The sequence below is a fragment of the Bombyx mandarina genome, chromosome 11 (assembly GCF_030267445.1).
Source record: "Bombyx mandarina strain Sakado chromosome 11, ASM3026744v2".
In the NCBI taxonomy this organism is placed as follows: domain Eukaryota; kingdom Metazoa; phylum Arthropoda; class Insecta; order Lepidoptera; family Bombycidae; genus Bombyx; species Bombyx mandarina.
In genome coordinates this window covers 2,571,677-2,594,502 of record NC_143218.1, presented here as the reverse complement: position 1 = coordinate 2,594,502, position 22,826 = coordinate 2,571,677, and the positions used below count along the sequence as shown (strand labels likewise).

General features: G+C 43.3%; 2 protein-coding genes across 3 annotated transcripts in view; both read left to right on the top strand.

Moving 5' to 3' along the window:
• LOC114245968 (calmodulin-like protein 4) overlaps window positions 1–22,826 on the top strand; it is a 122,370-nt gene that overhangs the window by 30,766 nt on the left and 68,778 nt on the right. The gene's annotated exons all lie outside the window — the stretch shown is intronic.
• LOC114245538 (uncharacterized) overlaps window positions 1–22,826 on the top strand; it is a 54,340-nt gene that overhangs the window by 19,171 nt on the left and 12,343 nt on the right. The window contains exons 14-33 of one of the 2 annotated variants that reach the window (XM_089731358.1): window positions 435–519; window positions 1,067–1,139; window positions 1,775–1,842; window positions 2,287–2,372; window positions 3,674–3,950; window positions 4,805–4,925; window positions 5,008–5,145; window positions 5,837–5,931; window positions 6,792–9,625; window positions 10,163–10,266; window positions 11,181–11,279; window positions 12,576–12,689; window positions 13,232–13,375; window positions 14,291–14,362; window positions 15,238–15,366; window positions 17,325–17,443; window positions 17,855–17,990; window positions 20,165–20,324; window positions 21,339–21,436; window positions 22,140–22,244. In XM_089731358.1, coding sequence (XP_089587484.1) covers window positions 435–519; window positions 1,067–1,139; window positions 1,775–1,842; window positions 2,287–2,372; window positions 3,674–3,950; window positions 4,805–4,925; window positions 5,008–5,145; window positions 5,837–5,931; window positions 6,792–9,625; window positions 10,163–10,266; window positions 11,181–11,279; window positions 12,576–12,689; window positions 13,232–13,375; window positions 14,291–14,362; window positions 15,238–15,366; window positions 17,325–17,443; window positions 17,855–17,990; window positions 20,165–20,324; window positions 21,339–21,436; window positions 22,140–22,244 — 5,057 coding nt within the window. The remainder of the gene's footprint in view (window positions 1–434; window positions 520–1,066; window positions 1,140–1,774; window positions 1,843–2,286; window positions 2,373–3,673; window positions 3,951–4,804; window positions 4,926–5,007; window positions 5,146–5,836; window positions 5,932–6,791; window positions 9,626–10,162; window positions 10,267–11,180; window positions 11,280–12,575; window positions 12,690–13,231; window positions 13,376–14,290; window positions 14,363–15,237; window positions 15,367–17,324; window positions 17,444–17,854; window positions 17,991–20,164; window positions 20,325–21,338; window positions 21,437–22,139; window positions 22,245–22,826) is intronic. The other variant, XM_089731359.1, reaches the window with a different exon arrangement.

The following is a 22,826-nucleotide window of genomic DNA, read 5'->3' as shown; positions in this document are numbered from 1 at the left end:
TGTCTTGCACTAAACAAGATATTGTATGGAAAGTATATTATACTTATCTTACTTATTATAATATATATTATATTTATCACCATTCATCTTCTTAGGAATATTCTTTTTGAAGGATCAGCTGCCTTCAACAGAACCGTCTGTCTCTTATTGCACTACCAAGTGGTGATATTTCCAAATAACCTATATGAGTTGGTACTTTAAATATAAAATGTTTGTCCATTTCAAGCTCTATAAAGTTTTTTCTATGTGAACCGATTTTCAAGATTAGTTTTTTTAACTTTGAAGCTGTCGATTCTCATTTGGTTCCCTTTAAAGGTTATCAAGATCTGACCATTAGGTGTTGAGTTGTCCTTAATAATGAATATTTAATTGACTTTGACTATGTTTATTATATTCGTATTGTAATTATATTATTATTGTCTTTTTTTTTTCAGTAAGTGCATGGGCCAGTTATAAGCACAAGTGTGACTGCCTAACGCCAAGGACGCTCTGTGCTCAGCAAAGGAAACAGTTGCTCAAGTTAGTAAACAATCTCTTCGCCATATTATTCGATACATTTTTTTTAATTGCCGTACTGGCAGACGAGCGTACGGCCCAGGCCTGAACGGATGAGGCGTCGTGCCATCTCGAATTTACTTTGCAATGTCTACGGGAACTATGACGTCACTCTACAAACTTTTTTTTCCCTACCTATGTTTGATAGCCTTGAGAGGGTATTTCAGCGTAACCTTAACTAGTAGGTGAGCTCACGGAGCTCAAACCTGACGACGTTGCAAACACGAACCCTAGCAAAAGCTGTGCTTCGCAGAGTACACCACCAAATCGGAAAAGCGACCCACTGAGAAGAAAGAAAGAAATAGAAACTCAGTAGGCTGTGTCTGTGGGTTAATTTACTTGCTGAGCCCTTCGTCGCAAGCGACGGGTTCGACGAGAACGATGACCGGTGCTTGGGGTACCTAAAAGCACCGTTAGTGGATCGGGAGGATCCGAAATGACGTGACAAACTATTGCTCTCCCTGTCTAGCATCAGATTTGAAACTTTTATTAAAGCTTAGTCCTTTTTCAGGATATCGTTTTTTGGAATGATGCAGGCTGTCGACGAGGCGAGCAACGAAAAGGATAATGTTGAAGTTTTAGAGGTAATTGTCAGATGTTCATTTTATAATAATAACACAGAAATGTAAGTAGCGTCTGTGGCTCTGATAAGATTAGCGGTGTGCACGTATTGAGTTGGCATTTCACGGATGTAGTTTTATTTTTTTATATGGCTTAGACGGGTGGACGAGCTCATAGCCCAGCTGGTGTTAAGTGGTTGCTGGAGCCCATGAACATCTATAACGTAAATGTCGGTGTCTACCCTGAGATAATAGTTCTAAGTTCTCAGTTTTTACAGTACACCAGTTGATCCAGCCTTCAAACTGAAAGGCATTACTGCTTCACGGCCGAAACAGGCAAGGGTGGTGGTACGAACGGCGGATCCAGGGGGGGGGTCATGGGGTTCATGACCCCCCTTGAGCTAGTTCCAGGACTTGAACTAACTTGGACTAATTAAAGAACATCATGATTTATTTATTATCTATTGTTATCAAAATTAAATTATAAGTTCTTAACTTGCCCACGACTATGTGACCCCCTCCTGGCGCCAAAGCTGGATCCGCCCTTGGGTGGTACCTACCCGTGCGGACTCACAAGACGTCCTACCACCAGTAAATGACAAATGTTCACGAATGAAATATAAGAAGATAACTTTATTTTTTTTATTTATTTTTTGCAGACACTAAAGGAGGTTCCGCCTGAAACGCGAGGCGGGAAAGTGCAGACCGAAGACGTCATCGAAGTCAAGTGAGGCGATAGCTTATACTGTACATATATAGTCCGGATAAACTATTATTAATATTTATGCTTTACCAATACTTATTTATTTGTCCAGTACTTTGTGTTTATAAACATTAAACACTCCCACACCAAAACAGTGTCCGCCAAACACTGAAACATGGCAGAATAACAGTTTCAACAAGTAAATAATAACGTAGAATAAACCAAACCATACATTACAATGCCAATCACTGCCAATAGTGGCGTTTGCGCCCATAAAGACATAATTAGTTGGTAAGGTAACGTCAAAAGATAAAGACAACTCGTGACGTCACATGTTATTAATCGTTGAGTGCTCAATGGTTGGCTTGTAATGCAGTTCAGTTTCAGACCGGCTGTTTGTTGGAGAACCCCGGTATCGAGCCTCGGTAGACCGGATCAGGGTTCAGCGGAGTTTGGTTTTGTTGACAGGTCGCCCGGTGACGTGGACGCGAGGCACTCGGAGAAGGAGTACGAAGCGGAACGCAGCGACTCGAATATGATTGATTTAGACGATAGTGAGTATATATAATATTTGATTGGCTTGGTAATTTTAAGTATGTTTCAATGATACACATATGGACTTGTTGTTGTCTTAAATAAAATAAACCATTCATTCATTCATTCGTTCATTAAATAAAAGCGCAAAAAAAATGAATAGTCTTATTTTATGTGCTTCGGTCCCAATTTTATATTTATAAGGGCATTTCAAACTCAGGGAAAAGCGAAAATCTAGATTTTGTTTCTTTTTTTTGAAAACACCTAACTCATTCTGTATCTTTTATATCTATGTGATCGATTTCTTTAATGTAATTATTATAATCAACTTTAGATCATAAAGATTTTAAGTTGGCTAATTTGCATCAAAAAACGATGGAGATACAATGATTTTCTTAATTTCGAATATCTTGAGTTGGACTTTTTTTTAAATACGTTTTTTATTATTATTATTTACATCTTAATATATATAAATTACGCGTCACGTTGTTTGTCCGCGATAGACACCTAAACTACTGAACCGATTTTAACTTTTTTAAATTTTAAATATGTGTTTTGTTCCAACTTAGGCCATAGGATGATTTTTATTTCGATTAATGGTCGCAATATTTATTAATTAACAATAAAATGATTTCTTATGTTTGATTATTGTTATTAATTGTAAGTTTTTTAAGTCTCAAACAGATGGCGCCTTAAATCAGTTTTTACAGACAATTGTAATACTGTCTGACATTAATATCTCATAGATGGCGCTGTGTTAAAAATACCAACGTTTCACATAAGCTACAATTGAATGGCATAAACACCACGTGTTGCTGAGGCTAAAGTATAAGTGAAATTTATTTCGTAGTAAACGCAATACAGTGAAATCCAATTGTTCTTACTTTGTTGATTTTTGGTATCAGCATAGCCGGCCACGTGTTATTTAGAAACAAAAACCTTAGCCACAGCAACGTGTGGCCGGGTCTGCTAGTAGTAGTATATAGTGAGTAGTACTACTAGTCATTAGGCAAGCCGTACACTCGTCTAGTCCATTGAGTTTCTCGCTGGATCTATCAGTGGGTCGCGTTTCCGATCCGGTGGTAGATTCTGCGAAGCACTGCTCTTGCTAGGGTCAGTGTTAGCAACGTCGTCAGGTTTGAGCCCCGTGAGCTCACATACTCGTTAAGGTTACGCTGAAATAGCCTCTCAAGGCTATCATCAGCTTAGGTAGGAAAAAAAACACTCGTCTGCAGTGTAAGGGCAAACGCAAAAAAAAAAAAAACGTTGCTAATGTTGTCAGCGCGATTAAGGTTATCGACTCACGTGTGTTACATCACAGGTTCATTTCTGACTGTAACGGATTCGGACGCGAATTCCGGGACCGCGTCGCTGGGGCTCTCCACCTCGTCGTCGCTGGACTCCGCCTCGGAGCTGCTGCTGGCCGCCGCCGCCGCCGTGGAGTCCGGCGGCTCCGAGGGCGAAGCGCCCGGCGAGCTGTGCCGCACCGTCAGGCACCTGATGCGGTCGATAGCCTCCATAGAGAGGCTGATGGATCGGGTGCTGAAGCACTGCGACGAGTGGCCGGCGCCGCCCAGCAGGAGCGACCAGGAGGCCAGGTGTGTGTGTGTGTGTATGTGTTTTTTTATTGCTTAGATGGGTGGACGAGCCCACAGCCCACCTGGTATTGATTACTACAACGTAAATGCGCCACCCACCTTGAGATATAAATTATAAGGTCTCAGTATAGTTACAACGGCTGCCCCACCCTTCAAGCCGAAACGCATTACTGCTTTACGGTAGAAATAGCCGCGGTGGTGGTACCTACCCCTGCAGACTCACATGAGGTCCTACAACTAGTAAAAAAGTGTGTGTGCTGCACAGTCGCCTTCAGGTGGCATGTATGACGTAGGCTGCAAGCATCAGGCGCCAGCTCGCGTTGTCAGCGGAAGTAACGAGAACGGAGAGAACGGTCAAAGAATTATTTTGTCATAAGGCGTGTTTGTAAAATGAATGATTTTTTATTTATTTATTTGGGAAACCAACAGTAAAAAATAAACATTTAATATTTTAAAAAATAACTCTAAAACAATAATCAAACATGTTTCGACCATCAAAATCACATATAAGTAGAGAGTGAACAAATAAAAAAAAAAGAGAAATTTAGAAATTGAAGTTTACTTTCTATATGATACAAGTGTAAAACAAAACATGTCAGCATTAGAGAACTTAGTATCATACAACCTACAAGATCCACAGACAAAAAAGTTAGAAGCATATTTCGTTTGAGCCGTGGACATGTGGAAGGTCTGTTTAGAACGCGTTTAAAACTAGACGGTGCTGGGAGCTCGGAGCTAGCTCCCAGGCTTAGCTTACCTAATGGAGGGTAGAGCTAAGGAGCATCCATCTTGTATAAAGGACAAGTTGAAAAAGTGTCCGAAAGTGTTGAAAAAGTTGAAAATCTAAATTGCAGGAAGCGAGTTGACCTGGGCCTCTCCGAGGTCGACCGGAAGCTGATGGCCATGTACCGAAGGCTACCCGAGGTGCATCGGAGACAGCTGCAGGTGTACAGGAAGCAGAAAAAACTATCGACGGTAAGCGTGCACTAGACGTTAAAGCGCGTTTCGTTTTTTTCTGAAATGTCGGCAGGCCGTGATCTGTTCTGGTCGTCTGCAGGTGTGCATGCAGCTGGTGGGAGGCCGCGCGCCCGCGCCCCCCGCGCCCTGCTCGCCCCCGCCCTCCCCCACCAACACCAGCACCGGCACCGCCAGCCGCGCGCTCTGCCCCGAGTACCATCTGCAAAGGTTCAAAGAGGTACCGGTTCTGTGACGTATCTAGCGGCGCGGCCCGTGTAGGGTCAACGACCCGCACGCCGGTTAATTGTATTCCATTGCGTGCTGTCGGAACGATTCTTGCACTGAACCGGTGATGTTGTGCCCAACTTCCAAACTGCAACACACAGACTAGTTATTCCCAACCGGTGTTTTATTTATTACTTGACGGTCGAAAGAGGGGTGTATGCGCAATTCTCTGTCAAATTACTTAGTCTAAATTTTTTGAGCGATTTCCACATTTAAGTGTCATTAGATTAGCGTCATTCTGCGAACGGTGTAAGGTATAATATTATATATCGAGGTACTACTTTGGATGGGTTCGGGATTCAGGATTGCCAGGATTACATTCTGATCCCCGTTTTGATGGGAGAATATGGTCGATGCGAGAGCGGGACAGAAAGTGTTTCTGTTTCTGCGCTGTTTCTCTGTGACGTTGGATGTGGCGAATCATTTGGTGGCGTTACGACGCCCACAGGAAGAGGCGCGGGGTGCTGTTATTCCGTTTCGTCATCCACTTCACCGATGACGCGATCTGAAGTCTAGTTCAAGGTCGTTACTATAAGGCCCGCCTTTTAATCCACATTTGACAGCTGTCAGTTTTGACAGCCGTCAACTGTGGATCCGAAGCATTGGAATGTTGATCCGCTAAACGTTTGCTATTCCTCGGACAGGTCCGACGGAAAGTGATGCACATGCGGGATCAGCAGCTTTACTACCACCGGCTGAGGATGTGGTTGGAGGACCAGCTCAAACAGGAGAAGGGGAGGTGGGTTGTTTATTTTATTATTATTATTATGGTTATTTTGTCAATTTCATTACTAAAAATATAAGAGAAGCCATGAAGTGGGTGTTTTTGAAGTGAAACTTCTTTAGACGCGTTTAGAGTAAAACTTAATTCGCGACAGACTCGTTATGGCTAGAGAGATAAGATACAAGTTAGGAAGAGCGAGAGTAAGAAAATAAACAGAGCGTCTCGCAGACCGCTCGACCGTGGAGAGAGGGAGAGGGCGAGCTATTATACACAGCATTCCCTATTACAAGAGAGATTTTAAGGATTGAAAAATTAAGAAAACCGCAATACTACACACCGCAAAAGAAGTTTCACTTCTTTCACCTGCACCAAGCTGCACGCATTCATTTTTTTTTTCTAATTATCTTACAGGAAAACTCTTATACTGGAAAATTCCGGTGTGATTATCTAACCAAATAAAACCTAATATAAATTAATCCAATCAGACGTAAATTATGCATATTGTATGATAACATGGATTTTACAATTTTTGTAATTTCATTTCAAGGTACTATTTTTAGTATTGTAGGAATATTGCAACATTGTTTGTCATCAATGAGGTAACATTTACCACGTATGTACCTTCTTGTCGATTTGACGATGTTCTGAATTGATGATCTCTTTATCGCTAAAACTAATTAAATAAATAAATAAGAGTTTATCATAGTTTGAAAAGTTAACTTGAGTTGCTCCACCGAAGCGTTAAGTGGCTATCGTTGCCCATAGATAATGTCAGGTTGTATGGCGTCGGCTATAGTTTAGCCGCAGAGCCCGGGTCTGTGGTACCTACCCACTACTGTGGACGATGTGATTAAACTCGTACGTATTTCCCACAGTCTACCAGAGAACAACGTGACGCTGCTAGAGGAGGTGCCCCGCCGCAAGCGCCGCCCGGCCAGCCCCCGGCTGCCGCGCCTGGCCACCGCGCCGAAACGCAAACTGAAGCCGATCTCGCCATCAATCACGAAACCGAATAAAATACTCCACATGCTGAAGCACAAAAGTCCGCGCGCAATGGAACTCAAAAACGACGACGACAAAGCCACCAAGCCGGGAGCCGAGCCGCCCGACGCGTGCCCGCTCGAGAGAGAGGAGAACACCGACACCGAGACGGTTGTAGGCGAGAAGGAAACGGAGCTCTGCAAGGACATGAAGGAGTGCCTGGCCAAGTTCGCCAATTTCGCCCTTAACGATAAGGAAGCAGAGGTCAAGTTCCCCGAGTCGGTCAGCCCGCCGCTGCAGGAACCGTCGCCCACCTCGGCGGGCCCCATGCCGGTGTTCTCCTCGAAGTCGACCCAGAGGCTGCTGCCGGTCAATAAGTTTCTGCAGAAAAATGAGATTAAAGAGGACGTTGCCAACGAGAGCGCTGCGGATGTAAAGCCTCCTCCGACCGCACTGGATGTGGACGTAGCTCAGGCCGAGCCCAAACAGAACGCGGACAAAGGCGAGAGGAAATATGGAAGCTTTGGTCAGGAAATCAAGAAGGCCATGGAGGAATGTCAGAATATAATAGACTCCTACACGGGCACCGAGAATGATCCCGGCAACGATAATGTGTCCCTGGAGAAAATGTGCGAGGTCATGCTGAGGCTCAACGATGAGCCGGCGGGCGGCCCCGGCGAGGATCCCGGCGCCCACAACGCGAGGCTCGTCCAGCTGGTCGAGAGCATGCCGCAAATATTGGCCAACACACCGGCAATAGCCTGCCAACTGTCTGAGTTCACGAACTCGCCCTTCGAGATACCCGGCCTGGCCTCCATAGTCAGCAGCCTGCCGGAGCTGGGCAGCGACGCTCAGCTGACGCCGGAGACGCTCAAGCAGATACGCGAATTGAAATTGAACAAGATAAGGGACAGCGTCAAGGTCACAAAGAACACCGCCAAGCGCAAGACGACGCGTCGACTCCGGAGCGATGACGTCAGCACCGTCACCGTCGAGCTGGACGGCCGCGACATCACGCAGCTGCTCAAGGACGAGGGCAGCGTCGCCTGCCTCAAGCGCGGCGGCAGGGACGACTACAAGGAGATGCTGCTGTCGGTCTCCGCACAGTTCGTCGCCAATAATGTCTTCGAATTCGACAGCAAACAAAACAAGAGCCCCGAACCGTCCAGGGGCCTGGAGGAGAGCAGGGACCTGCTCTCGCTCCAGAAGAAGTACTTCAATTCGGAGATGCCGGCGGAAGCAACGGTGCCGTTTGGGAATTCAGTCAAGGAGGCGCTCAGCATGGACGAGCTCATGCGCGAAATGGCCAAGTCGCGGTTCAACGCCTGGAAGCAGTACGCCGCGACCAAGGTCAAGAGCATACCGGTCAGCGAGCTGCTCGCCCACGAGATCGAAAGCGTTCTGGACAAGTTCTACGGCTTCATCCAGGACTTGACGGTGAAGCAATGCGAGAACGACGCCGACAAGATAGTCGAGAAAATCGACGAGTACCGCAGGAACGCGGACATGGACGAGGACTCGGATCCGGAATCCTGTCCCGCCTCCAAGGAGTCCCTCAAGCAGATCACGAAACTGTTGAGCACGTCCGCCGGCAACACGTTCGACTTGTTAATAATGAAGCTATCCAAGATGGCCGAGAAGGATTTCGCGGTAAAAAGTCTAAAATTCAAATATCTCGATGTCGTAAAACGGTGCTCCGAATCGGTTCAGCTCGCTGCCTGGATACAGAACGACCCGGAAACCGCCGCCAACATCATCCTGGACATGTCCGATTTGAAAGCCGAGAAGCCGGACAGCAATCCCGAGCTGAAGAACCAGACAAACAAAAAGAAGAGGCAGTACTTCCTGCAGCGCTTGAAGGCTCTGAACCGAGCCTACATGGAGTCCCTTCCGAAGGAGAGCATCACCAGCGAAGAGTGGCTCGTCATGCTGTACATGCTGGACAACTTCGAGGAGAAGATGAAGGATTCCTTCACGAAAATCAACCCACCAACGAAACCCAGTCAGAGTAACGAGGCAGAAATCGTGGCGGCCAGGGGACTGAGCAAGATAATCGGCAAGTCCAGCGCTAAGCCGCCCAGCAAAGTCGAGCCCAAACCGAAGCGAGAAGAGAAACCAGAGAAACCAGTGACGGAAGATAACAAGACTAGAAACGAAGTAGTTCTGTCGAAATGCGAAGCCGTGCTGACCACGAAGGGGGAGAAGGCTCTACTGGACAGCTTCAACACGATAAAGTCGTACATCAGCAAGGGTATACCGGTGCCGGAGAGCTACAAGCAGCACGTGGTCGCCATCTGCTCGAACGTCGACGCCAAGCTGCTGGACTGCGAACTGGTCGAGACGCTGAAGGCGGCCTTCGAGGACGGCGAGCAAATCGTCCTCGAGACCCAGAGCTCCGAGGAGCTGGCCAAGTACTCGGCTCAGGCGCTGAGGAACGCGAAGCAGACCCTCAACGCCGTCGCCTTCAAGACGATGCCCAAACCCGCGCAGAAAGCTGATGGTGAGGCCTGCGACACCCCCAGGACGGACTGCAAGTGGACGAGCGACTGCGTATGCGACACCTGCAGCCCGACCCTGGACGACACCGGTAGGAAGGCCTTCGAGAAAGCCAAGAAGTCCGTCGAGGAGTTCTTCGCTTCCAAATACGGGAAGAAGCCGGTCGCGAAACCGCCGAAAGCCCAGCCGAAGGTCTGCGAGACGGCGAGCAGGCAGTCGCACGTTTGTAAAGGTGAGCTTTGATCTAGTGAAGCTTTATGTTCACGTATAGTTTGTGTAGGCTGTTCCTATGATCGGATCTCAGTGGCCGTTATTGGTGCCCATGGGCATCACAGTATTTTATCCCGAGATGTGTGCTTCGGCTTCCATTGTCGCCATTACGGTATACGGGTGTATAATTTAAGATAGTTTTAAGGTTTGTGGACAGCAGCTTGACATTGCTGACTTCCATGAGCCATGGTATCCACTTACCATCAGATGGGCCGTGCTATTCTTGGCCTGTACCAGCGCTCTTGAAGCTTTTGTCTACTAGTGCCAGCGCGTTCTGATTAGACAGTCCTAACAAATCTGACTATAAGAATACTGACATTTACAATAAACTATGAATCCTTTAGTCGGGTTTGTTTTGAAATATAAGAAAAAAAAAAGTACACCGAGAACTATGACGTCATCGCGGTCAAATTGTGAAGCTCATTTACAATGAACGTAGTAATACGCAAGCTTCGCAATCGAACACAAGTAATTTCGTAATTTTTTTTAACGGTTTCAGTTGGCCACACTGCGAACGGAAACGGAAACGGGAATTGCGCCGGCGAGGGCGCGGCCTCGGACCAGCCCTGCTCGTGCTGCTACTGCACCGTCTTCGGGCACGCGGTCAGTGCGGGAGGCGGCTCCCACGAGAATCTTGTTACACAGAAAATATCACTTGTTGGTCTGAGCGTATGAACACCCGGTCACAGGACACCCGATCCTTTTTTTTATTGCCTTGTTGGCAGACGAGCAGACGACCCACCTGATGGTGAATGGTTACCGTCGCCCATGGACTTCAGCAATGCCAGGGGCAGAGCCAAGCCGCTGCTTACCGCTTAATACTCTCCACAAGGCTCGTTTGAAGAAGGACATGTCATAGCGCTCGGGAGACACCGTGGAGGGGAGCTCATTCTATAGCCGGATGGTCCAGGTAGTATGAATGAACTCTACTCCAGTGGCGGGCGGTAAAAAGGAGATGACGGTATCATCTCGAATAATTCCTCAGAGCACTCCCCATGGAACATACGGTACAAAATACAGAGGGAACCGAAGTCCTTCCGCAGACCCAGAGGTTCCAAACGATCCGTCCTTGACATGGACATGTCAATGCCGCCGTCCGCCTAGAGAAACGACCTCGAAGCGACCCTCAAATCGGAAAAAAATGTCTAGATAAATTTTATTTAAGAATTTTTGTTACAGTACGTCTGTGCATATCTAAAAAAAATTTTTTATAAACATCGCTAACTTGTGAGTAAAATCCAATTCAGTTGACGACTTTGCTAGTTCGTTATGGGTGCGAAAAGTTCGGGTATTCGGATTATAGCAAGATGTATTGTTTTTATTACTTTAACAATACCATGGTAATTTTAATTTAAACTAAATGACAATAAATTTGAAATTCTATTTAATTTTAATTGAATAAAAATGGAATTTCTGTTTTCTCAAATTCAGTCATTTGTTTATTGAGATTAGCATTTTATATTTTGACTAAATTTGTATAATTTTCATCAATAAAATGCGTGCTTAACTGTTTACAGCCACCATTGACGACTCCGGTCCCTCGGAATTTCAACGAAACTAGAGAAAGGCTTCGTTCTATTTTGAACAAGAAGAAACAGCAATGCAAATCGAATAATGTAAGTCAAGCAAGCGGGTAGTTTACTAATAATATCATTTAGTTTATTTTTATTGTTAGATGAATGGACGAGCTGGTGTTAAGTGGTTACAGGAGCCCATAATGTCAGTGCCGCCACTTCGAGATGTGAGTTCTAAAGTCTCAGTATAGTTACAACGGCTGCCCCGCCCTTCAAACCGAAAAGTATTACTGCTTCACGGCAGAAATAGGAGGGGTGGTGGTACTGTTACGATGTGGATCCAGAAGCTCTTTTAAAGAAAGGAAACTGTGACTGGCACTGAGTTTATTTTATAAAAGAAATAGTATAAACGATGTGTGTTTCCCCTACTCAAGCCAAATGTGTTCTGCCACGCTTTAGCAATAAATCGTCTTTATATAGAGATGATGCCTCAAGGATGCCTTAGTCTGCATTATTATTTATATTGCGTTATTATTGAGGGGCATATGTAACAGTACCTACCCGCGCGGACTCACAAGAGGTCCTACCACCAGTAAACCCTCAACGTAAAGTCTCAAAGTAAGTCAAGTAAAGTCTCAACTATATTGTATGACGGCTATCATTTCAAACCAGAGTGCATTACTGCATCGCAGCTGGAATAGGTGGGGTATTGGTATTCCCTGGCTGAGCCTTTGCCTACCTGTGCCTACCTGTCCTGGTGAAACTGGAAAGGCCTCTGAGCCACCAGTAATCTTTCAATCATTAAAAAAGGTACTGGTGTTCCACCGCTTGAAATGTCCAATAATGTTCTTAGATATGAGAGTTTCAAAGATGGTGTTCAATCAAAACATGAACATTAGAATTTTATAGTAAGTTTGCAATGGTAACACCTAAGGTCTTAACTAAGTTAGCTTATTTTAAGATTTGCTCATGGCAACCCTCTCTTCCGTTCCTGCCTTTTAGCCCCGTGCATGTCAAATTGTAATTTAATCCAAAAAAAATTATCAGAATAAACGCGAATGCTCATTTTACAAAAGCCTTTATTTTATCTTCTGTGACAAATGACTTCATATTTATGGGTTGTATAATTTTTAACTAAGTCCTTTTTCTGAGGTTGGTCTTTTTTGTGGGTAACCTTTACCATCTCCATAGAACGAAAACGATTTTCTAAAAATAATGATAAAATGGTAAATGTGGGTATGTGTTGAGATGATCCAAGTGACTGTTCCCATTGACAGGTGGGATGGAGATAAAAATAATGAGTCTGGACAAGTTATAAGGCGTCGTTCAACGCGGCTAGATGGTACCGTATCGTTGTTGTGAACGTCTTGAGGAGTACAGTTCGTCTTTATTTTTCAGAGCGAATCGGACAATCCTGAGAGGAAGCAGGTCGCGGGTCAGCCGCAGCCGGTCGAGACTCAAGCGGCGCCCAAACCAGCGAAGCCGGCGCAGCAGCCGACCCCAAAGCCGCCCGTGAGTTTGAGACCGTCACAGGCGGACCGCTGCCGCAAACGATTTTAGCGAGAACCGTCGATATATCGACTCTGTTGATGCATATAAAGTGCGGAACGTCGGAATATTATTGTGCAGTTAGATTATAGGTATTAAGTGTCGACCTGTGCGAACGTTTAGCGCGCGCACGTATAACGTGCGTTATAACTTATTAAAAAGTTAATAAACCTTATTTTTAATTTATAATTTATAATTATAATTATTATTATAATTATAATTATTTTTTTAATTTATAATTTACCAATTTAAAATTATTTTGCTGTTAATTTTGTAGCATTGATTTTTGTATTTCTTCTAAGTATTTTTTTTTAAAAAGTCCTCTTTTTTTTTTTCAAATATACTTTATAAATTTCTGTCAAGTATGTCTAATTAAGTTAAGCACAAAAAGGAGTTAAAAATATAGAACACGCATTGTAACTTAAAGTCTAATGAGGCCTGGGTCGACGACCTCCTGTCACTTCGTATTACATTGCCGTATTCATAATTTTTATATTTCCTTACAGGCCTTACCAAAGACCCTCCCGCCGACTCTGCCCTCAGTACAAGCTCAACAGCAAAAGCGTCAAGCCGTCGAAGCTCAGCAAAAAGCTCTGACCGAGAAAATGGCGAAGATCACCGTCGACGAACAACCCGTGGTCAGGCCAAAGGTGAATAAGCGTTCGTTCTACAGAATCGAAGCATTGATGGTCCATCTGATGGGAGTTCCCCGGGAGACCGGCCGGAGGACCCCACCGCATTCCCTTTTCAGGGAAGGGACAGCCGATACGTAAATAGACATAAGGTCTAAAATCAGACGAGTCGTGAGCTTGAATTGTGTTTAGTTCTTAATTTGTAAAAACCACTACCATTCTTTGTCGAGAAATATGTTCTTACATTTGTGTGGGTAGCGGCTTAAATTCGGATTCCAAACTTGATTTTAATTTATAAGATAAATTTCGGTATTTATTAGTGTATATGTATATATTTAAACATATATAAGTGTGGAAATCAGTCTCTGGTTTCCATAGTAAGGGATCCTATAATTATATGGGACGCAGATTGTATATTATTACTAGCCGTACTCGCCCGCTTCGCTGGGTACTTTTATTTATTGCCATTATTATTAGGGAGTCCAACACTCATATAAATGTTAGCCTATCCATTAAGTACATGTATTTTCTACATGGTTACCAAGTTTCAAGTTAATCGGATGCATGGTTCAGTAGTTATAACGGAGCATCTGTAAAAACCGATGTAGATTTTTTTTTTTTAATTGCTTAGGTGGGTGGACGATCTCACAGCCCACCTGGTGTTAAGTGGTTACTGGAGCCCATAGACATCTACGACGTAAATGCGCCACCCACCTTGAGATATAAGTTCTTAGGTCTCAAGTAAGTTACAACGGCTGCCCCAACCTTCAAACCGAAACCCATTATTGCTTCACGGTAGAAATAGGCAGGGTGGTGGTACCTACCCGTGCGGACTCACAAGAGGTCCTACCACCAGTAATCAATATATTATATAGATTTATATATTATATTATAGATTTATATATTAGTATAGATTATATTAAATGTTCACAGGTGAATCCCCCGATTGCTGTAAACACGGAAGGAAAGGTCAACCCTAACGCCATGGAACAGATCCGATTACAGGTGAGGAACGCTTGTAATTAAAAGTAAGCTGCAATTAGAATTTTTTGGCGGGACGCGAGGAGTGAAGTTGTGTGATTTGTTTTATTTTGTCTATTTAGTGTTTCTTCAGGTTTAAATGTGTAATAACGGTGGTTTATTAACTGTTTGATATCTGTGAAAGTGCACAAATGTGGGAAAATAAAACAAAGCCACCGGACGTAACTTTTCGGGATCCTCCAAAAAGTCCACTGAAAGAATCTTAGTAAATGACCATCATTTCATTGAGATTATATTTCATCCCATATCATCTTGTGCCGGCTCATGTCAACGTCGAGGCAGTCCATCGGGGTCCGGCACGGCACTCGGACACGTATACAATAAATAATTACGAGTGATATGATTTTCCTTTGAGACTGACCCACACATAACTCCGCACAGTGGTGACCCCGTGCCGTGTCGATAAATTAAATTGTTACAAACAGTAAAAAAATAATAATAATATAATACAAAAAAAAATGTCATACGAATCGGACATTAATAAAAGTGAAGTGGAGCAGATTACGGTTACATCGAAAATAGCCGAGTTCTGGGAAGATCAACCCACGCACAATCTCATCTCATTTCATTTAATTTCATCCCAGTTGATTAATGTCTCAAATTAATCATCTTCATTTCATTACACTCCATAATATCATTTTTCATAAAAATATGAATATAAATTAAAATAAGACATGTCTTAGTTACCAGGTCATAAAATCCCTTAAAATAAAATAAGCTGCAATTAGACTTCAGTACGAGCGCTGGAGCTTAAGCGATGCTGCCCATGGACATCACAAGGCATTGGTTGCTTGACACGGCAGGCAGTTCGTAGTGTAACTTGTATTTCTCATCGACAGCAACTGAAGCAGCACGCCCAGCACCCGCCAGCGCAGCAGAGCAAGCCGGAGCCCATTTACGATCTGCCGATACACAACAGGCTCACGCTGACCCCGCAGCAGCAGCAGCAGATCCGGCAACAGCAACAGGTCTCGGTTTGATTTTCGAACGTTAACAGGAGTCGGAGCCAGGGTGGTCAGATCTGGTCTTGCACAGACGAGGGATCGAGGTGTCTACCGCGTCACACAGACACCCACCTTGAGGCTTGAGGCTTATGTCTCAATTGCACAGTGATTACGTGTATTGCAATTCCGAATACGGATATTAATGTAATAGGTCAAAGTAAATAACATTGTTTTACTGGTGGTAGTCCGCGCGGGTAGGTACCACCACCTCGCCTATTTCTGCCGTGAAGCAGTAATGCGTTTCGGGTTGAAGGGCGGGGCAACCGCTTTAACTAAACGGAGACCTTAGAACTCATATCTCAAGGTGGGTGGCGCATTTACGTCGTAGATGTCTATTGGCTCCAGTAACTACTCCACTTAACACCAGGTGGGCTGTGAGCTCGTACACCCAACTAAGCAATAAAAAAAAAGTATCAAAAGGACAATGCCCATTTTCTTAGGACGTTTGGGCCCCTAAAAAAAGTTGTCGGGTCATGATGGTTTGAACTTAATTTGATAGACAAAGAAATATCATTTCATAGTCAGAAAACGATTTTTATATTCTCACCCAGGTTTAAGAGAAATCTGTTTTTTTCTGCAGCTAAAATTAAGTTGTTAATTGTTTTCTTCGAAATCAATAATCGCTCTCATCATTATTTACAGTATTAAATAAGTTAATTGTGGTTAATGTTGCTAAAAATAAGCCCTTACGTACATTTTATTATTATTATATCCTCATAATAATAATAAAATGAAATGAAAATCCGGAAACCGTCAACGATATTGTTGTTGTTGTTTTTAAATTCGCCAATAAGCAGGCAAAGAGCGTAGCCTATACAGCCTAGTCTGTCGTAGTTATATATATATATTTTTTTTTAATAAAAAGCTGGTGTATCTCTTTTTATTGCTTTTTGGGAGTTTTGACGTAAACTCGATGAATAGCACATTGAGTGAGCGTGAATTTCCGCAGACATTTTATCTTGAAAAAAAAAAAAAAAACAGTCACCGCTATGTTAGCCACAGTTTTATTCCAATGCCTCAATAATCGTGAACAACGATTATTGACATTTAATACACAAAACAACACCCAATTTGTATATTATACATCACAATAAGCTATTAAAAAAACATTAAAATAAAACTTCAAGTGACGCTTCACTCTGGTTGCTGCCAAAACTCTCTGATCATATATAATAAGAATAGAGTAATGGTAGGCCATTGAGATTTTTACTAATGGAATCAATAATATCCAAAAAATATTAAATAATTCATAGTTTTAAGTAATAATTATTATTACAGTATATAAATATTGAATTGAACAAAAATAAACTAAAAAGTCTGAATTATAACCATTAGCTATTTTTTTAATTTGTTGTTCAAGTCACAGACAACTCTTTCGTTTGGCAGCTTAAAGGTTTACTATAAGGCTTTATGGGCTAAGCCCTTTGCCTATTGGCGAATTTAAAAACTATGGCACTCAGTTTTGGGATGTTATTAAATAAGTAATTTATTTTTTATGTAAAACAATGCCAGGTTGAAAGAAATGTTGATACATAAACTAAACAACGTGAAAAAATAAGGCACAGTTTTTCAAGTACTAATAGTTTAGACATAAAGTTGGCCCACTTTTGGGCGTTGTCCTTTATTATATTAAGCACACGTCGTAAAATGTTCGCACTTCTGATGCCCGATCGCCATCTTAAAACCATCTCTCTTCCGTCCCTTTCTTCCTCGTATCTTCATCACTTTCGCTCTAAACGCTCCGTTTCCCACATTAATATATATCCTTAGAAATGGTCTCGTATGAATACCACGATATGGTTCACTGGTGTAATGCCTAGAATAATCCGCCGGTCATCATCCGTGTATCGAAATTGAGCTAAACGGTCAAGTGGGTGGAGGTATGTGGTGCTCTAAACCTGACGGCCCGTTGTCGTTTCCAGCTCCAGCAGCAGCAGCTACAGATGCAGCAACAGCTCGCGGCGCAGCAGCGGCAGCACGGCGCCGTGTCGCTGTCCAGTAGGGACACGAGCGTCTTCTCCACGTCTTCTGGCTGCTCCGGGTGAGTTGCTCGCCATTATACCGAGCCCGTGCTTTGCCGTAGAGGAGGCCACGACCCTCAGCACTGAGGATTATCGACGCAAGGAGGAGAGGTCCTTTGAGTGGCACCATGGCTTTTTTTTTATTGCTTAGATGGGTGGACGAGCTCACAGCCCACCTGGTGTTAGGTGGTTAATGGAGCCCATAGACATCTACAACGTAAATGCGCCACCCACCTCGAGATACAAGTTCTAAGGTCTCAGTATAGTTACAGCGGCTGCCCCGCCCTTCAAACCGAAACGCATTACTGCTTCACGGCAGAAATAGGCAGGGTGGTGGTACCTACCCGTGCGGACTCACAATAGGTCCTACCGCCAGTAAAAAAATGATTTGATTTGAACACCCTGTATATGTCATACTGTGTGAATTCCAGAGGGTCGTGCTGGCGCGAGTCCCGGCCTGAGGACACCCGGGATCTGGACGCGCTGCTGCAGTACATCGAGGGTCCGAGCAGGAACGTGGACAGGGGGAAGAAGCGAGCCAAGAAGCAACGGCAGAAAACGAAAAAGGTACTTTTGGTCTGTACCAGCGGTCGGGGAGCCGGGGTAAATTACCCCAAATGGGGTAAAATGAAACTTTTGTGAGTAAAAAGTATATATTGAAGTGAAACTTCTTTAGAATCGTTGTGATTTCAAACTCGATGGAACGAAATGAAACGTAACGAAAAAATAATTATTTTTTTTCGAATTTATCAGCTATAATATGAAAGATACTAAAAAGAAGCGATTTCGTTTTTTTTTTGTTCTTCGCCATGGGCTAATATCAACTTTCACAAAAATATTTTGGGGTAATAATTAAAAAAGTTCCCCGCCTGCTGGTCTATACTTTCCTGGGTTGGCATACTGTTAGTCCAAGAGTCCATAACCCGCGATTCTTTGACTCTTCTTTGACTCTGGCTCTTCCGCGAAATGTTTACCTTACGAAATAGTACTTATTATGTAGTACTTATACTTATATAGTAGTATTGAGACGACTAATATCTGTATGTAACGTGAAAACTAACTACCCACATAATAAACTAATTCATGCAAACGTTATCTTATCACGCTGAAGGCTATATTAAAATTGGAGTGTGTTCATTCAGGCCACAGTGCACACCCGTGAGCCATATCTTACTAAACCTGTTGGGCCATGAGAGTCGCTGTGAGCCTTTTCAAATATGTAAACTAGACAATGATTATAATTGATAAAGATCCCATAGACACAGCACACTGAGTTTCTCGCCGGATCTCTTCAGTGGGTCGCGTTTTCGATCCGGTGGTAGATTCTGCGGAGCACTGCTCTCGCTAGGGCCAGTGTGAGCAACGCTCCCGGTTTGAGCCCCGTGAGCTCACCTACATTTCAAGAACAAGCTGAAATAGCCTCTCAAGGCTATCAGCGTAGGTAGGAAAAAAAAGTAAACATTTTTCAAACACAAGCCTATAAAAATATGCATATAAAAAAAAAACAATTGTGTTATCTATATTTGACTCTTTTGGTCAACAAGCCAGACTGTATCATATTTACAAAATTTGAATTTGTAGTTATAAACCTACAGTCAAAACCGTTTACTGCGACATCGTTTAATACAACATACCGGTTATAATAACCAAGAACAAAGGTCCCGGCTGAATGCCATATGACCGCCTTATTAAAAATATTGCTTTCTACGACATTGGTAATAACGACATACCTCATAAAACGACCACATTTAACTAATATTTCGGAGAATTAGATCTGTTAGAACGACCGGCTAAGCTGTATTGTAAACAATTTGAATAGGTATCCACATTTGTCTTCAATGGCTTTTAAAATCAGGAAAAAAAACAATAGGATGTAGTTTGTGTAGTAGTGTAGGGTCTTTTCTAATTCTTAGAAACAAAACACGTGCATGCGGTAGGTAGTCAAAGCCCGCTTCTTCATATCTCTTCAGTTAGTTTGTTACTTATCTATACACAAGACGCACCAAAACTTTGTGGAGTTATTCGTGAAACTTTCAAAATGTCGCAAATAAAAATAAAACAAATTAATATTGAAGAAAAAGCGCGTATTATATAAATATATTTTTCCAATACATAATTCCCTATCGATTTGTTTGTACTTGCACGATACACATTAAACATCACCGGTTGTTACGACTATCGGTTTTTACGACTGAATATGAGCAGTCCCTTCGATGTCGTTATAACAGATTTTGACTGTATATATTTTATTATGGTAAAATATTGCATTTAAAAGATTTGATTTAAACACATGTAATTGTATTTAAATTTGCTTTAAGTAGGTAGTAGTTTATTATTTACTATTTTATTTTTGTTTATTTATTTATGTTTTATAACAAAACCAGTTCTTAAAGCTTTAAAATATGGTCTTTTTTTTTAATATGGCACTAGAATGCCTATCTACCATACACTAGAAATCCCAACATTTATGTATGAATGACATGTTTTACTGGTGGTAGGACCTCTTGTGAGTCTGCACGGGTGGGTACCACCACCCTGTCTATTTCTACCGTGAAGTAGTAACGCGTTTCGGTTTGAAGGGTGGGGCAGCTGTTGTAACAATACCTTAGAACTCGTATCTCAAGGTGGGCGGTGGCATTTACGTTGTATATGTCCATGGTCTCCGGTACCCACTTAACACCAGGCGGGCTGTGAGCTCGTCTACCCATTAAGTAATAATTTTTTTTTTTTGTAAATTTCAGTTGGAGACTCGTCTGATGGAGGAGCAGGCCCGGCTGCACTTCGCGTACTCGTACACGTGCGGCGAGCGCGACGGGCTCAGCGTGTCGCTCGCCACCGCCGCCGAGCACGTGCGCGACGCGCGCCGCGCCCTGCAGCACTACCACTCCGTGCGCAGGAAGGGTACGGGACCCGCACACCCTCCACTAGCGAGCGGTTACTGGAGCCCATAGACATCTACAACGTAAATGCGCCACGCACCTTGAGATATGAGTTCTAAGGGTCTCAGTATAGTTACAACGTCTGCCCCACCCTTCAAGCCGAAACGCATTACTGCTTCACGGCAAAAATAGGCCAGGTGGAGAGTTTTGTTCCTACCTAAGCCGATGGTCTAGAGCAGCGGTCGGGGAACTTTTTTAATTATTACCCCAAAATATTGTTGTGTAAGTTGATATTACCCCATGGCGAAGAGCAAAAAAACAAAAAACGAAATCACTCCTTTTTAGCATCTTTCATATTATAGCCCCCATGATGATTTTGAAAAGAAAACAATAACTAAAAATTTAATTTAAACATCATTTATTCAATTTATGTAATACCTAGTAATACATAACGGTAATCATAGTAATACATGTAACATACAGTTGAGGAAAAAAAACGCTCTCACAGAAAATATAAGGGAATGATAATTTCTTATTATTTTATAATTCATATTATGATATTTTATATCACAGAAGTTGCATTTTTACCCCCCAAAATTTCATTGTACCCCATTTGGGGTAAATTTCCTCGGTTCCCCGACAGCTGATCTAGAAAAACCATATCCACCAGTAAAGTTAGGTGACGATTAGAAATAGATGGTCAGGAATAGGGTTCTTGAATGGCAAGTTTATTTTATTTTTCTAAAGCATATTTTAGAGAATTTGCTGTATAATGGCTATCCCCCTACAAATTGGAACAATGATTTGTTTCATGCTGAATTATGTGGGATCCGTCTGGCTTAGAATATGTCCTAGCAGCACCACACTAAACCGCGCTCGATCGCAGTACGCCATCGCCCATTCGAATCTCCAGTCACTTTAAGGGATGTACTCTTCCAGGACGTACTCCCGTCTAATACAAGTTAAGGTTACAAGATGAGGTCACCCGGTATTCTCATCCTGTGACGTAATCTGAAGCTATATTATCACGTTTCAGGTAAGAAACAGAAGATCAATCCGGCGCATCAGGCGAAGATGCAACTGGTCACTGAAAAAATCGGGGAGCTCACCACCGTCATGAACACGACTGCCAAGGTACTGTCGAGGACCGGTCTGCGCGGGGACTGCTCCTCCTCATGTGTTGGAACCTCTGGGTCTGCGGAGGAACTTCGGTTACCTCACTATTTTGTACCGTATATGGGGAGTGCTCTGAGGAATTGTTTGAGATTAGCCCCCCATCTCCTTTTTAACATCGCACCTCCCGCCATCGGAGCAGAGTTCATCCATATTTTTTGGAACCGCGGCTTTCATCGACTGTGTGTTTCTAGAGGTCTTTTTTGCCACGTACCATCCGGCTTTGGAATGAGCTCCCCTCCAAGGTGTCTCCCGAGCGCTATGACATATCCTTCTTCAAAAGAGGCTTGTGGAGAGTATTAAGCGGTAGGCAGCGGCTTGGCTCTGCCCTGGCATTGCCGAAGTCCATGCGCGGCGGTAACCACTCACCATCAGGTAGGCTCGTCTGCCTACAAGGGCAATAAAAAAAAGACAGCGAAACTTCATTGCGTGACGTCATTTGAGGTCACGCAATTTAAACGTGGAATTAACTGCAGTTCGTAATCTAATTACACAATGAATTTATATATACGAGTCTCGGAATAGGTGGTGGAATTAACGTTGTAATGTCCATGGACATCTGTAAGAATGCCTTTAAACTGTGCGACAATTTTCATTGATTGAATAAAGAATCCTTTAAGAGGAGTATTCGCACGGAGATCCATGACGCGTGTGGTGTGTGCAGGAGCTGCGCGTGGCAGAGAAGAAGATGTCGGAGTACAGCCTCAAGCTGGAGCAGTGCGAGCGGCAGCTGGCCGAGGTGCGGGCCCTCGCGCCCCCCCAGCCCCAGGTACGACCCCCCCCCCCCCAACGCCCCACTACACTCGCCTTTCCATTACCGTCTCACAACTACCGTCTATTATAGCCTAAGAGCCCGTGGGCTCTACCTGTATGTATTTGACCAGACCTGAATTTTCGTACATTGAGACCCCTATACCTACCATGCATGAGGTGGGGACTCACTAAGCTCAAAGTGGTCGACGAACCGAGCGCTCAGGTAGGACAGGTACCGATTTTGACGGATTTTAAATCCATTTGACCACGTTTGCCGTTTTGAAATTTTGAAAATATATGATTATTATTATCGGAAAATAAGAATGGCAGACCATTATCGCGCATTTTACTTTGTGGCAGACCACTTTGAAAATGCTAAAAAAATAAAATTTTGAAAGTAATTGACCAGATCTGCCATTGATATAATAATATGTTGTTTATTATAGTCTTAAAAACTTATATTGATCACGGCAGACCTCTACATTGCGTACACACATCAACATATAATAAAATCTTAGCTACTACCCGGCCAGATGTATATTATGTTTTCCGTTCACTGTTTTAGAGGATTATAATTTACTTGCGATATACTTTAGCA